General features: G+C 33.5%; 1 protein-coding gene across 4 annotated transcripts in view; it reads left to right on the plus strand.

Annotated features, from left to right (window-relative positions):
- RBM41 (RNA binding motif protein 41) overlaps nt 1-15,810 on the plus strand; it is an 82,327-nt gene that overhangs the window by 32,738 nt on the left and 33,779 nt on the right. For all 4 annotated transcript variants that reach the window (XM_025853682.2, XM_073885695.1, XM_073885694.1 and 1 more), the window contains one exon: nt 7,610-8,013. In XM_025853682.2, the coding sequence (XP_025709467.1) occupies nt 7,610-8,013 (404 nt within the window). The remainder of the gene's footprint in view (nt 1-7,609; nt 8,014-15,810) is intronic.

The raw sequence follows: 15,810 nt of genomic DNA on the forward strand, positions 1-15,810 counted from the left end.
AATATATTTTTCCTATTTTCTGTTCTAACATTTTGTGAGACCGAATAGTTTTTTTCTTGATTTTTCAACAACTTCATTGAGGTATGTAATTTATATGTGGTAAAATTCACCTGTTGTAAGTGTTCAGCTAGGTGATTTTTAGTAAACTTACTGACTTATGCAATCATCAATACAGTCCCATCTTAGGACATTTCCATCACTCTGCAAAATTCCATGAGCGTATTTGCAGTAGATCACCCCCACGCCTACCCCAAGCCTTCTCTCTCTATAAACTTGTTGTATCTAGGTGTTTCATATAAATGGAATCTTAACAATATGGGATCTTTGGAATTTGGCTTCTTTCAGGTAACGTGTTTGCGAAGTTCGTTCATGTTGTAGCCTGTATCAGCAATTCATTCCTTTTTATTACTAAATAATTTTCCATTCTATAGATATATACCGTATTTTCTTTATCTTTTCACTGCTGATGGCCTTTGGGTTGTTTCCACTTTTTGGCTACTGTGAATAATACTACAAACATTCATGTCCAAGTTTTTGAGTAGATATGTTTTCATTTCTCTTGAGTGAGTGGAGTTTCTAGGTCATGTGGTAACTGTATAACTGTTTGAGGAACTGCCAAACTGTTTTCCAATGTGGTTACATCATTTTACTTTCTCTTCAGTGATGTATGAGCATTCCTACTTCTTTACATCCTTGCCAACACTTGTTACTCCCCCCCCTTTTTTTTTAACAGCCATACTAGTGGGTGTGTACTAATATCTCATTGTGGCTTTAATTTGAATTTCTATAATAACAAATAATCATGAGTATTTTTCATGTGTTTATCAGCCTTTCTTATGTCTTGTTTGACGAAGTGTCTATTCAGGTCTTTTACCCATTTTTTGATGGGGTTGTTGTCTTAGTTTTGAGTGGTAAGAGTTCTTTACATATTCTGAATACAAGTACTTTATAAGTTATATGGTTTGCAAATATTTTCTTCCAGTCTGTAGCTTGCCTTTTTATTTTCTTAATGGTGTCTTTTGAAGGACAAAAGTTTTTAATTTTAATGAAGTTCCATTTATCGATTTATTCCTTTATGACTTGGGCTTTTTGGTATCATATATAAGGAATTGTTGCTGAACTCAAGGTCAGAAAGATACTCTCCTGTGTTTTCTTCTAGAATATGTATAGTTTTAGCTCTTACAATTAGATCTGTTACCTGTTTTGAGTTCATTTTTGTGTGAGAGATAAAGATTCTAAGTTCATATTTTTAAATATGCATATCCAACTGTCCCAGCACTATTTATTGTAAAGACTGTTATTTCCCCTATTGAATTGTTTTGGCATCTTTGTGGAAAATCAATTGACCATAAATGTAAGGGTTTATTTCAGGACACTTGTTTTGGTTCCATTGATGTATGCACCTATCCTTATATTCTGAATGTCTTTATATAAGTTTTGAAATCAGGTAGTATAATTCCTCCAACTTCATTCCTGTTTTTCAAAATAGCTTTGGTTATTCTAGGCCCTTTGTATTTCCATGTAAATTTTAGAAGCAGCTTGTCAGTTTTTCTATAAAAAAACCTGCTTTTTTGTATTTGATAAGGATTGTATTGATAAGGATATTTGATAAGGATTGTATTGAATCTATAATTCAACTTGGAGAAAACTGCCATTTTAATAATATTGAATATTCTAATCCATGAACATGGAATGTCTCTTCCTTTATTTAGCTCTTCTGTAATTTATTTCAGCAATGTTGTATAGTTTTAAGTTTACAAATACTATATTTTTACTAATTCTTAAATATTTTTTCATTTTGATGCTCTTGTGAACAAAATTGTTTTATTTCATTTTCTGATTGTTACATACATGTCCATAGAAATACAGTTGATTATTGTATATCTATCTTGCATTCTTGATCTTGTAATTTTTTTATTCTAGTAGCTTTATTGTGGATACCTTGGGATTTTCTACATAGACAGTTATGTTGCCTATGAATAAGGCAGTTTTCTTTCTTTCTTTCCAATTTGTATATCTTTTTCTTTTTTTTTTTTGTCTCCTTGCAATGTCTAGATCCTTCAGTACAGTGTCAAATAGAAGTGGTGAGAGCAAGCATCCTTGCCTTGTTCCCAGTCTTAGGGGGAAAACATTCAGTTTTTAACGATAAACTATGATCTTAGCTCTAGGTTTTTTGTACATGATCTTTAGCATTATAGTACATTACTTTCCTGTGGGTGCTATAACTAATTATTATAAACTTAGTGGCTTAAAGCAACTAATTTCTTCTCTTACAGTTCTAAAGGTCAGAAGTTGTAAAATCAGTTGTCCATAGGGTTGCCTTCCTTCTAGAGTTCTCGAGGGGAACCTTTTCCAGTGTCTAGAATCCACCTGTCCACCTATAATTCCTTGGCTCATGGCCCTTTCCTCACATTACATCAACCTCTACTCCCATTACTACATCTACTACTCTGTCTCTGACCTTCCTGCCTCCATCTTGATTATATTGGGCCCACCTGCATAATCCAGGATAATCTCCCTAACTCAAGATCTGTAATTTAATCACATCTGTACAGTCTCTTTTGCCGTGTAACATTTTCATAGATTCCAGGAATTAGGATGTGGGCATTTTGTGGGTGTCATTCAGCCTAACATATGCAGGCTGAAGTTGTTCCCTTCTATTCCTACTTCATTGAAGTTTTTTTTTTAAATCATGAATGGGTGTTGGATTTTGTTTAATGCTTTTGCTACACTCCCTATAATAGTGATCAGGTGGTTTAATGTTTTAATCTATCAATATGATGTATTATATTCATTGATTTTTTTTTAGATGATAAACCAATCTTTCATTTCTGGGATAAATTCCACTTGCATGTGTATCATCATTTCTATATATTGATGAATTAGGCAGACTTGCTAATGTTTTGTTAAGGATTTTTGTGTCTGTTCATGAGGTATATTTGTGTTTTCTTTGTGATGTCTTTGTTTAGCTTTGGTTTCAGTTTAGTATTGACATCATAGAATAAGTTGGAAAAGATTCCCTCCTCTATTTTCTGAGAGTGTTTGTGCATGATTGATATTATTTCTTTAAATATTTGGTAGAATTTACCAATGAAGACATCTGGAATTGGACTTTTCTTTGTGGGTAGACTGTTGATTACTGACTCAACTGACTTATTATAGGTTTATTCAGCTATTCTCTTTATTTTTGAGTCTGCTTGGTAATTTGTATCTTTCTATGAATTTTGTCCATTCATCTAAGCTTTCTAATTTGTTGGCCTAAAGTTATTTATAATAATCCCTTATAATCATTTCCATTTCTGTAGTGTCAGTAATGATGCCCCATCTTTAATTCTTGATTTTAGTCATTTTTGTCTTCTCTCTTATTTTTGTGGTTGGTCTAGCTAAGGGTTTGCCATTTTGTTAAACTTTTCAAAGAATCGGCTTTTGGTTTCATTGATTTTTCACTATTTTTCTGTTTTCTCTTGCACTGATTTATTCCTTAATCTTTATTATTTTCTTCTTTTTCCTTGCTTTGTGTTTAGTTTGCTCTTTTTCTAGTTTCCTTAGTTTGGAAGCTCAGATTATAGGTTTAAAAACATTATTCTTTTCTGATATAGGTGTTTAAAACTGCAAATTTCTCTCTTAACATTGTTTTAGTTACATCTATAAATTTAGATATGCTGTGTTTTCCTCTTCATTTAGTTGAAAATATTTTTTAAATTTCCTTTGTGAGTTCTTTGACCTATGAGATATTTAGAAGTGTGTTGTTTAATTTCTAAATATTTATGTTTTCTCAGAATTCTTCTAGCAGTGGATCTCTAATGTAATTCCATTGTGGTCAGATAGTTTGTATGATTTCAGACTTTTTAAATTTTTTAAGACATAGTCCCCACTTTGGGGCCCTCACTCTAATATCAGCATGATAGATTCCCTCACTTTCTTTAAGTCATATCTCTCAAATGTCACTTTCTCAATAAGACTTACCAAGACCAACATTAAAATTGCATCTACCACTACTACAACCCCCTAGCACTTCCAATCACCCATTACACTGCTATATTTCTTTTCATAGCACTCATAACCTTCTGACATACTGTATAATTCACTGAGCTCTATGAAGATAGGGATCTTTGTTTTATTTACTGATATATCCCAAGAACCTAGAATAGTATCTGAATCCTAATAGTCACTGAATATATATTTTTGAAGGTATACATTAGAATATTTATCCACTTGGTCATATATAGCTAAAATTTGTTGACTTTCATTAGAATATAGTATTTCATTATATAAACTGACTACAATTTTATAATTGATTCTTAGATGGACATTTATATTTTTGCCAGTTTCAGGCTACTATAAATAGTACTGATCTAAACATTATAATTATTTTATCCTGGTACACATATGCCTAAGCTTCTCTAGGGTATATATGTAGGAATGGAACTGATTGGTCATATTACCAGCATATATTCAACATCAGTAGATAATGTTATAGTGATTTGCACTATGGGTGCACATTCCTACCAGCAATGTATGTGAGGGTTCCATTTGCTCTACAATTTCACTGACATGTGATATTGGTGTTTTTAGTTTTTTGCCAGTATGGCAGTTTTCTATTAATATCCCAACCCCTTCTTAATTAGCATTTCCCTGAATTCTAATATGGTTGAACATTTTTGCATATATTTATTAGCCATGTATATTTCCTCTTTTGTGAGGCATATTTTCAGTTGTCTGCCCCTTTTCTTAATGGTTCTTTACCAGTTATTTGTGCAGCAAATACCTTTTCCCATTCTATGACTTTTCTATCTCTTTATTATGTTTTTAATGAACAGAAGTTTTAAATTGTAATGTAATTGAATTTGTCAATATTTTCCTTAGGTTAATGCTTTTGGGGTCTTAAGAAATCCTTCTATAAATATTCTTATACCTTGCTGGTGGAAATGCAGAATAATATAACTACAGAGTGGAATTTAACAATATTAGGAAAAATTACATACACATTTACCCTTTGTCTCAGCCCTGCCACCTCTTGTAATCTGTTTCAAAGACATACTGGAAAAATACAAAATCCTGTATGCACAAGGCTGTTTGTCAAGGTATTATTCATAAAAGCAAAAAAGACTGGATATAGCACTAATGTGCCTCAGTAGGGGAGTAGTTGAATAAATTAATACATCCACACAGTAGAGTACTGTGAAGCTATCAAGAGGATGGGGAAGACTACACGTTAATATGTTATCTCCAGGATATATTGTTAAGTGCAAAAATGTGAGTTGAGAACAGTGTTTGTAGTAAGTTACCTTTTATATAGAAAAGGGGTGTAAATAATGAATTACATAGATAAACACATATATGTGTTGTGTATGCACACCTATCTGCTTATATTTTCAAAAAAGAAATAATGGAACCATAATGTCAAAACCTAATAAAAATTATACTTAGGGAAAAGGAAAGGAATGGGATGAAGGGGACAGAGATGGAGGTGAGACTTCTCTGAAGGTACTGTATAACACAGTTTTCACTTTAGACTCATATAAATGTTCTGCATAATATAAAAAATACTAAAAAAGGAAAAAAATCAATTCCTAAAATTCATAAGTAATCTGAAGCACATGAGCCTGACTATAAATAAAGTTGGTAACATAACCATACAGAAAAAAACCAATTATGTAAAGTGACTGTAGAACAACATTTGTACCTTCCTAATGGGATATATTTTAAGGACAAAAATAACTGCAAAGACATATAAAACTGTATTCAGTAGTCTTATCATTAATAGTTACATTAGTATTGTTACTGACATTTTAAAATTCTATAAATATGTTATAGGGAAAAGCTAATAAATAATTTTGTTAATATCATTGAGCCAATATTTTAAGCATATGTGAAAAGAGATATAAGTCTAAAATCAAGGAGTTTGAGTAAAAACCTTGTAATCTTAAATTTAAAGTGGATATACCAGTATGAACTCATGATTTATTTTTCTTTTAAAAGAATTTCCTAGCTTTGTCCACTGAAAAGGCCTAGAAGCAACAGCTCAACAGCTATGAACACACCTAGCAACACACTGTGGTTTCTAAATACTATTTCCCATTAAAAGGAGCCAGGGGTCCTTGGAGAGATAATCAGGTTTGAGTCAGGAAATATTCAAAATGAACTTGTGACATCTTGCTGTGCCAAAAAACTGGAAAGCAACACAGGAGCCAATCTGAAGGGACTTACTGGTCCCTAGTAGGATAATTTGTCCACTAAAAAGAATAAATATTACATTTAATTGAAACACATCAAACATATGAAAATGATCTCACAATCATACTAAAAATAATCATTGGTCACCATTGGAAATTTCTAAGGTACCAACTCACTACTGTCATAGTTGGTAAATACTGGGAAAAAATCAAGCATTTGTCCTGCCTTTCCTGTATGAACTGTATATGGGGAAACCAAATAGTTGACGGTAAGTTCATTATAGAATTCCAGATAATAAACACAAAAGAAATAATAGGATTAATAAATACAAAATAATAATAGAATTAGGGGAGCTCCATTTTACAACTCAATAAATTAACAGATCTAGGCAATGGTCATCAATGGATACAAAACCCATTAGGTGAATGGGAAAACTTATAATGGAGGGATCAGACTACCACCACCTGAATCTGATCAACTTTAGCGTCATTAAAGTGGGACCACCAAACATTATGTGTCTTATGACATGATGTAATAGGAAGTACACATCTATCTATGGATGATTGTTGCCTAAAATATTGAACCTGAATCTAATCAAACCTCTAGATCAGCACTATCGTAATGCAACTTTCCACAATGATGTAAATGGTTTCTATGTATTCTGCCCATAGAATGGGGCCACATATGGCTGTCGAGCATTTGAAATGTGACTAGTTTAATTGGGGAACTGACATCTAAAACATTAATTTAAATAGATTTGTGTGGCCAGTGACTATTATATTAGATAGCATAGCTCTAATTTTAACTGCCAGTTTGTAAGAGATAGAGGGGATTGAGGAACACGTTAAACAATAACATGAGGAATAATCAGTCAAATTTCATTTGTTCTCTGAACAAATGATGTGGTTCCTCTAATAATTCAATGGGATGGAGAAAAAAATGAGTTGGAGGGGTGGAAAAGAAGGGGCACTGTTTTAAAATCAAAGAGACTTAACAGGTATAACAGCCAAAGCCTGGTTTAGATTCTGCATTGAACAGCCAAGTATAAAAAGATATCTCTGAGATAATCAGAGCCATTTGAATATGAACTCCATAGCAGCTGATACTAAAAGGATTATTATTAATTTTGTCAAGTGGGATAATGCCATACTAGTTACATTTTTAATGTCTTTATCAGTTAGGTGCATGTACTTGCATGATTCTGAGAGTGAGCACCTCCTTAAATTTTGCACCTGAGGTGCCTCACTTGCTTCACCATAGTTCCAGCCTTGCTTGAGATGCACTACATTAAAATAGCTGTATACTATTGTCATTTGTCAAACTTGCCCCAGCAGTTTCTGTATCCGAGATCCAAGATTTGATTTTTATTTATTTGTCAAAGGTTGTGTTGGTAGGCTTTGTAGAACTTCCCTATCTCTTTGTCTTGATCTAGATGAACCCCAAAAGAAGAACAAAGGTGATCCCATGAACAACCTGGAAAGTTTTTACCAAGAGATGATAATGAAAAAACGTCTTGAAGAGTTCCAACTTATGAGAGGTGAACCCTTTGCTTCCCACTCACTGGTCTCAGCTACATCAGTGGGAGATAGTGGCACAGCTGAGAACCCGTCATTACTCCAGGACAAGGGAAAACAGGCAGCACAGGGTAAAGGTCCCAGTCTCCATGTGGCAAAAGTTATTGATAATTCACCTGAGCAGTGTTGGACTGGGCCTAAGAAGCTGACGCAGCCAATAGAATTTGTCCCAGAAGATGAGATCCAGAGAAATCGTTTGTCAGAGGAAGAGATCCGAAAAATTCCTATGTTTTCTTCATATAATCCAGGGGAGCCAAACAAGGTATAGGCCAAACCAAGAAAAAAAAAAAAAAAACATGGGTTGTTTTCATTTTTCTTTACCTCTACCTAAATTAATACTTTTAAATTAGCTTTGATTATACCAAGGAATCGTGACATCGGCACTGTGATTGTGTTTTTCCGTGACTTTGACTATTAATTCTCTGCATACTATATAAGTAGCATATTTCCTATGATGTTCTTTGTGGTTTCCTAAGGTCCTAAGCTACCCTTAGAATTTTAAAGAAATGTTGATGAGACTCTAGTCCATATCTACTAGAGGTCCTGAATTGAAGGAAAACTAGCCTCCAGTTTCCTAGGCTAGTAATAAATCAAGTAATATTTGTAGGACCACCCTATCAGGTAGCCATAGTGCCTCTGCAATTAGTCAATAAATAATTGTCCACCTGGCTGTGAGTAGGGTTTACTGTTATTACATGAGTTTTTTTCTTTAGAATGCTCCACCTGGCTTTCATACGACATGACTTTAAATTGCTGATACTAAGCGGCAAAGTGAAAGTGTCTAAGTCTTGAGAAATTGACAAATATATAAGTAGAGTGGTAAACAATCCTTGTTTTATTGAGCACATCATTATTTCACATTATTGGTATATGTTACATCCAGAATGGAAAACTTTATTGTCATGTCACCCAAAGAGGCAACACAAGCCCTTGGAGCATATACTTGGTTGTGTTTAATTTAAAAAACAAAATAATGTCAGCTTCTGGCTATCCCTGAATTTTAAAAAAATGCATTGTAGATGAGGGATATTAAAGCAGTTTCCTTTGAGTGATTGCAATTCTAATATATTCTTGCTGTTAGTTCAAGGGCAGCTTAATTAGGAAAATAAGAGAGCCTTATAGATACACCTGAAGACTTCCATGTAAACCTCACCAATCCCATTTCCCTATCTCCTCTCCAGAGGTAACTACTATCCTGAATTTGCTACTTATCATTCTGATGCATGCTTTTATATTTTTACTACATATTTATGTATTCATAAACAACATATAGTTTTACATATTTTAAAACTATTTAGATGATATCATACTCTATATATCCTTCTACAACTTGCTTTTTGACTCAATATACATGTTTTTGAAACTTATTTTAATAATATAAGGAACTATGTAGTATTCCATTGTAGAAATATGCTATAATTTATCCATTCTCCTAAAGATATTTTCTTTTTATTTTTGCTATTACAGACAATTCTGCAACAAGCATTGTACATATCTCCTGCTGTATATGTACAAGAGCTTCTCTAGGACAGTTATCGAAACTTTAGGTTGGAATTAGTAGGTCACAACAAGCAATTTTTTTAATGAAACAAAATGGAATAGAATAGAAAATATTCTAAACAGTGATTACTGTTTCTGGAAAGAGCTTTTGGTTTGGTTTTGTGTGTGTGTGTGTGTGTGTGTGTGTGTGTGTGTGTATGATTATGTATGTGGGTCAGAATGTAAAATGCATTTCTTCCTATAGATTTCAGTCAAAAATGTTGGAAAAATGTTGTCCTATTGCAGTGATTCTCAAATGTTAGTATGCATCAGAATCACCTGGAAGTCTTGTTAAAAACAGATTGCTGGCCTCCACCTTCAGAATTTCTTATTCAGTAGACCTGGAGTAGGGTCTGAGAATTTGCATTTCCAACAAGTTCTCATGAGATGCTGATGCTGCTGGTCTAAGAGTGACATTTTAAGAATTACTGTTCTAGATTACATTCCTAGGAGTGGAATTACTGTGATATAGGGTATGTATATATTCAACTCCATGAGCAGGGTTTCAGAAATTTCTTTCAATCCTTGCCAAGACTCTTTAGTATTGGACTTACTATTTTTGCCAGTATAAAATGTTTAAAGGTATCTCATTGATTTAATTTGCATGTTTCTGATTTGCAATGAAGTTATGCTTGTAATCATACATTTGTTAGCCTTTCAGTAATCTTGTGTGTTTTGCCTGTTCCATTTCTTTGCCCATTATTTGATTGTTTAGTTTGTCATATTATTTACAGAAAAAAAAAATTTAAATAGGCTCCACGCATCGGCATCTAGCCCAACATGGGCTTGAACTAAGGACCCTGAGATCAAGACCTGAGCTGAGATAAAGAGTCAGATGTTTAACCGACTGAGCCACCCAGGTGCCCCAAGAAATTCTTTTTAAATTCTGGATATAAACACATGTTGCTTATTTAGCAAATATATTCGTCCAGTGCATGGCTTATCTTTTAAACATTATTTCTGATGTCTTTTGTTAAGCAGAAGTCTTTCATTTTTTAAATTTTTAAATTTTTTTAATTTTATTATGTTACGTGAATCACCATACATTACATCATTAGTTTTTGATGTAGTGTTCCATGATTCATTGTTTGCATATAACACCCAGTGCTCCATTCTATACGTGCCCCTTTCATTTTAATGTAATCAGGCCATCAGTATTTTATTTGATGGTTTGTGCTTTTTGAGTCATTTTAAGGAAATCTTTCCCTACAAACCAATAAGAAGTATACAAACAACCCAATAAAAATGACCAGAAGATGTGAACAGGCAATTCATGGGGGAGAAAACATGAATAGCCAATTAACTATGAAGCCTTATTAGTGATCAAAGAAATGCTAAATATAACTACAGTGAAAAACTATTTAATACCCAGGAAGTTGGCATACCTTTAAAGGCCTGACACTGCCAAGTATTGGTGAACATACAGAGTAGTAAGAATTCTAACGTGCTGCTGGATGAATATAAATGAAGACAATCACTTTTATGAACATTGTGGCAATTCCTAGTAAAATAGAAGATGCTCATACACTAAAAGTCAACAGTCCCACTCCTAGGCATCTGTCCTAGAGGAACTCTTACACATGCACATTAGGAGATTATAAAGATACTCACTGTAGCATTGTTTATAAACAACACACTTGTTCATTAGCAGGAGAATGGATAAAGCATGGTATATTCATAAAACAGAACACTGTGCAGTATAGAAAATGAATAAAATAGAACTACAGGTATCAACATGCATGAAACTCACAAACAATATTGAATGAAAGAAGCTACTTGTTTTTAGCTCCATCATGTAAAGTGCCTGGAAGTTGTCACTCTTGTCTTATAACAAGAAAAACAGCTGAACAAAGGAAACAGCAATGACTTTTCTTGGACCCATCAGAGAACTGAAGTCACAAAGTAAACTGCAACCCCAAAATCTGGAGAGACAGGCGATTACAGAGAATCACAGCCCAGATCTGCTTATCAGGAACAAAAAACACTGGAGCCATGAACTGGTAGGGACAAGTGGTAACCTTGACAAATTTCTGGAAGCAGAGTGTGGATTGTTTGACAAACTCTAGGGGCCTCAGTCTATGAGGGTCCTCACATTTACATTACTTTTAACTCTAGGAATTCCACTAGGTTCTCAAGGGGAAGGGCCAAGAAACAATCTCCTGTTCCTGGCATGGAGAAGGGAAAAGTAATCATTTTGAAATATATACAGAGCATCTACCTAACAAAGGGACACCCAGCAAGTGAAACAACTTTACCAAATCCTTCTCCAGCTTGCTAGAAGGGAAATTATCCAACTCCAGATGACTCTAGCCTTCCTATCTCATCTAAGAGAGAAAGAGATAAAATAAGAAAGCTGTGAAACACTTGTGAAGGTTATAGGCTGAGGACACAGGCACACTAAAAGACTTGAGACTTAATTATGAGATTACAGAATGTTTCCCTTGCCCCACACTTTCCCACCACATCAATAGGGCTTTGATACAATAACTATGGATTACAGCTGGAAGACTTGCAAGGCTCAGGCTCTATTTATGGAGTTTTTAGGGAAACCTAAAAAAACAGGGGAGAAAAAACAAGGACATTAGAAGAAATTGAAACCTCTGACACCTACAGCTAGAGTAAACACTAAACACAGCCAACTCCTGGCCAGATTAACATAAAACCTTATACTAATGCCCTGTTTACCTTAGTTCCTCTTAACTTATACATCATGTCCAGCTTTCAAAAAAAAAAAAAAATCACAAGGCATGCTAAAAGAAAAACCACACTCTGAAGAGACAAAGGAAGCATCAGAACCAAACTCAAGCTATGTAGGTTTTGGAATTACCAGCTATATGGAATTTAAAATAATTATGATTAATTTGCTAAAGAATCTATTAGAGAAAATATACAATATGCAAGAACAGATGGGTAATGTAAACAGATAGATGGAAACTCAGAATCAGAAGGAGATACAAGAAATCAGAAACACTAAAAAGAAATGCTTTTGATACACTCATCAGCAAACTGGGGAGTGGCCAAGGAAAGAATCAGTATGCTTGAAGACATGTCAATAAAAACTTCCCAAACTGAAATGCAAAGAGAAAAATGACTGTAAAAAAATGGAAAATAATATCCAAGAACTATGAGACAATTTCAGATGCTCTAACATACATGCCATTGGAATACCAGAAGGAGAATAAAGAAAAGGAACAGAAGAAATAGTTGAAGTAGGAATGAATGAGAATTTTCCAAGATTAATGACAGACACCAGACCACAGATCCAGGATCTAGAAAGACAATACCAACCAGGATAAATACCCCCAAAATACACCTAAGCATATCATGTTCAAACAGAAAACTGAGACAAAGAGAAAATCTTGAAAACACCCAGAAAAAACACTTTACCTATAGAAGAACAATAAGAATTACATTGAATTTCTCATCAGAAACCATACAAGCAAGAAGAGAAGAGTGTAAAGTATTGAAAGAAAAAAAACCACTCACCTAGAAATCTGTATCCAGCAAAACAGTCCTTCAGAAGTGAACAAAAAATAAAGACTTTGTCAGACAAACAAAAACTGAGGGAATTTGTCAGCAGTAAATCTGCCTTATGAGAAATATTTATTTTTCAAAAAAAAGGTTTTCCAGAGAGAAGGAAAATGATATAGGTCAGAAAATCAGATCTCTTTAAAGAAGAGTATGGGAGAAAGAATGCATGAAGGTAAAATAAAATCTTTTATTTTCTCATTTTTAAATGATTTAAAAGATAACTGTTCAAAGTAATAACAATATGTTAGGCAATTATAGCATATGGGTAAATGAATGTTATAAAACAGGAATGTTTTAAGGGTAGGAGGGAGGAATTATTATTTGGTGTATATAACTGTTATAAGTTATCTGTACTACCTGTGAGGTGGTATAATGTTGAGAGTGGACTTAGATTAGTTGTAAATGAATATTGTAAACTCTAAGGTGACAACTAAAAATTACAAAATGAAGTATAGTTGATATGCTGAGAAGGGTGAAAGTGGAATCATAAAATGATACCTATTCTCTACAATCTTTTCTACAAAATAGAAACAGAGGGAACACTTTCTAACTCATTTTATGAAACCAGCCTTAGCTTAATATCAAAACCAGATAAAATCATTGAATAAGGCAAAACTACAGACCAGTATCTCTCATGATCATAAATGCAAAAATCCTAAATTTTAGGAAAATATATTTGATTAAAACATTTTGTTTGAAAAATCAAAATATTAGGAAATCACATCCAACAATGTATCAAAATATTATGTACCTTGATCAGGTAGGATTTATTCTAGGTATCTATGGCTGATTCAACATTTGAAAATCAATTAATATAATCCACCACATCAACAAACTAAAGAAGAAAGATTATACCATTATTTCAGTTGATATAGAAAAGGCATTTGACAAAATCCAAAAACCATTCATAACAAAAAACTCTCATCAAACTAGGAATAGAAGGAAACTTCCTCAATTTGCTAAAGAATATCTACAAAACCCTACAGCTAACATTGTACTTAATGGTGAGAAACTGGGTGCTTTCCCCTTTGATCAGGAATAAGGCAGGGATGTACTCACCTCCCTACTTCTTTTCAGTATTGTACTGGAAATGCTAGCTAGTGCAGTAAAATAAGAAAAGAAAAAGCGCACAGATTGAGAAGGGGAAAATAAAATTGTCTTTTTTCACAGATGACATGTATGTCCATGTAGAAAATCCCAAGAATCAACAACAACAATGTGAAATAACTACTGGAACTAATAAGTGGAATATAGCAAGGTTGGAGAATACAAGGTTTATATACAAAAGCCAAATGCTTTTCTTTCTACCAAGAAATGAACAATTGAAATTTAAAACCCAATACTGTTTTATAAAAGCATACAAAAAGTAAAATACTTAGGTATAAATCTATCAAAATATGTACAGGATCTATACACAGAAAACTATAAAACTCTGCTGAAAAATTAAAGAAGATCATAAATAAATGCAGAGATAGCTTATGTTAATGGATTGGAAGACCTAATATTGTTAAGATGTCAATTCTTCCCCAAACTGATATGTAGATTCCACACAATCCCAGTAAAATCCTGGCAAGCTATTTTGTGGATATAGACCAACTGATTATAAGTTTATATGGAAAAACAAAAGACCCAGAATATCCAACACAATACTGAAGAATAATAAAGTTGGAGGACTGATACTACCCAACTTTAAGATTTACTATAATCAAGAAGGGTGGTGTTGGTTAAAAAAAAAAAAAGACATGTAGATCAATGGAGCAGAATAGAGATTCCAGAAATAAGCTCACACAAATATAATGAACTAATCTTTGACAAGAGAGCAAAGGCAATTCAATGAAGGAAAGACAGGCTTTTCAGGAAATTGTGCTAAAATAACTAACTGGTTATCCACATATAGAATAGGAATCTAAACACAGATCTTACGTTCTTGGATAAAGAAGATGTGGTATATATCTACAATGGAATATTATGCAGCCATCAAAAAATGAAATCTTGCCATTTGCAATGACATGGATGGAACTAGAGTGTATTATGCTAAGTGAAATAAGTCAATCAGAGAAAGACAGGTATCATGTGATCTCACTGATATGAGGAATTTGAGAAACAAGACAGAGGATCATAAGGGAAGGGAGGGAAAAATGAAACAAGATGAAACCAGAGGAGACAAACCGTAAGAGACTCTTAATCTCAGGAAACAAACTGAGGGTTGCTGGAGTGGAGGGGGGTGGGAGGGATGGGGTGGCTGGGTGATGGACATTGGGGAGGGTATGTACTATGGGTGTGTACTTTGAATTGTGTAAGACTGATGAATCACACACCTGTACCCCCGAAACAAATAATACATTATATGTTAATTAAAAAATCAACTCAAAATAGATCATAGATCTAAATGTTAAACACAATACTATAACACTTCTAGAAGAAAACAGAAAATCTAAATGACCTTGTGTTTGGTGATACATTTATAGATACAACACCAAAAGCATGATTTGTGAAAGAAAAAAATTGACAAATTAGACTTTGTTAAATTTATAAACTTCTGGTATGTGAAAGACACTTTTAAGAAAATTACAAGCTACAGACTAGAAAAAAAATTTGCAAAACATGTCTAGTAAAGGACTTGTATCCAAAATATACAAAGTCCTCCTAAAACTCAACAGTAGTAAAACAAACAACCCAATTAAAAAATGGGCAAAATATAAGAACAGACACCTCAAAAAGAAAGTTATATACATGTCAAATAAGCGTATGAAAAGGAACTCATCACCATTTGTCATCAGGGAATTACAAAATAAAACAACAGTGAGATACCATTACACACCTATTAGAATGGCTAAAATTCGCAATAAAACTGGCAATACCAAATGCTATTGAGGATGCTGAGCAACAGGAACTCATTCACTGCTGTTGAGAATCCAAAATGGTACAACTTCTTTGAAGTCAGTTTGGCAGTCTTGCAAAGCTAAACATTGTTTAGCCATATAATCCA

Source organism: Callorhinus ursinus, unplaced genomic scaffold (genome assembly GCF_003265705.2).
Source record: "Callorhinus ursinus isolate GAN/ISIS: 27379988/994484 unplaced genomic scaffold, GSC_fseal_2.0 scaffold65, whole genome shotgun sequence".
Classification (NCBI taxonomy): domain Eukaryota; kingdom Metazoa; phylum Chordata; class Mammalia; order Carnivora; family Otariidae; genus Callorhinus; species Callorhinus ursinus.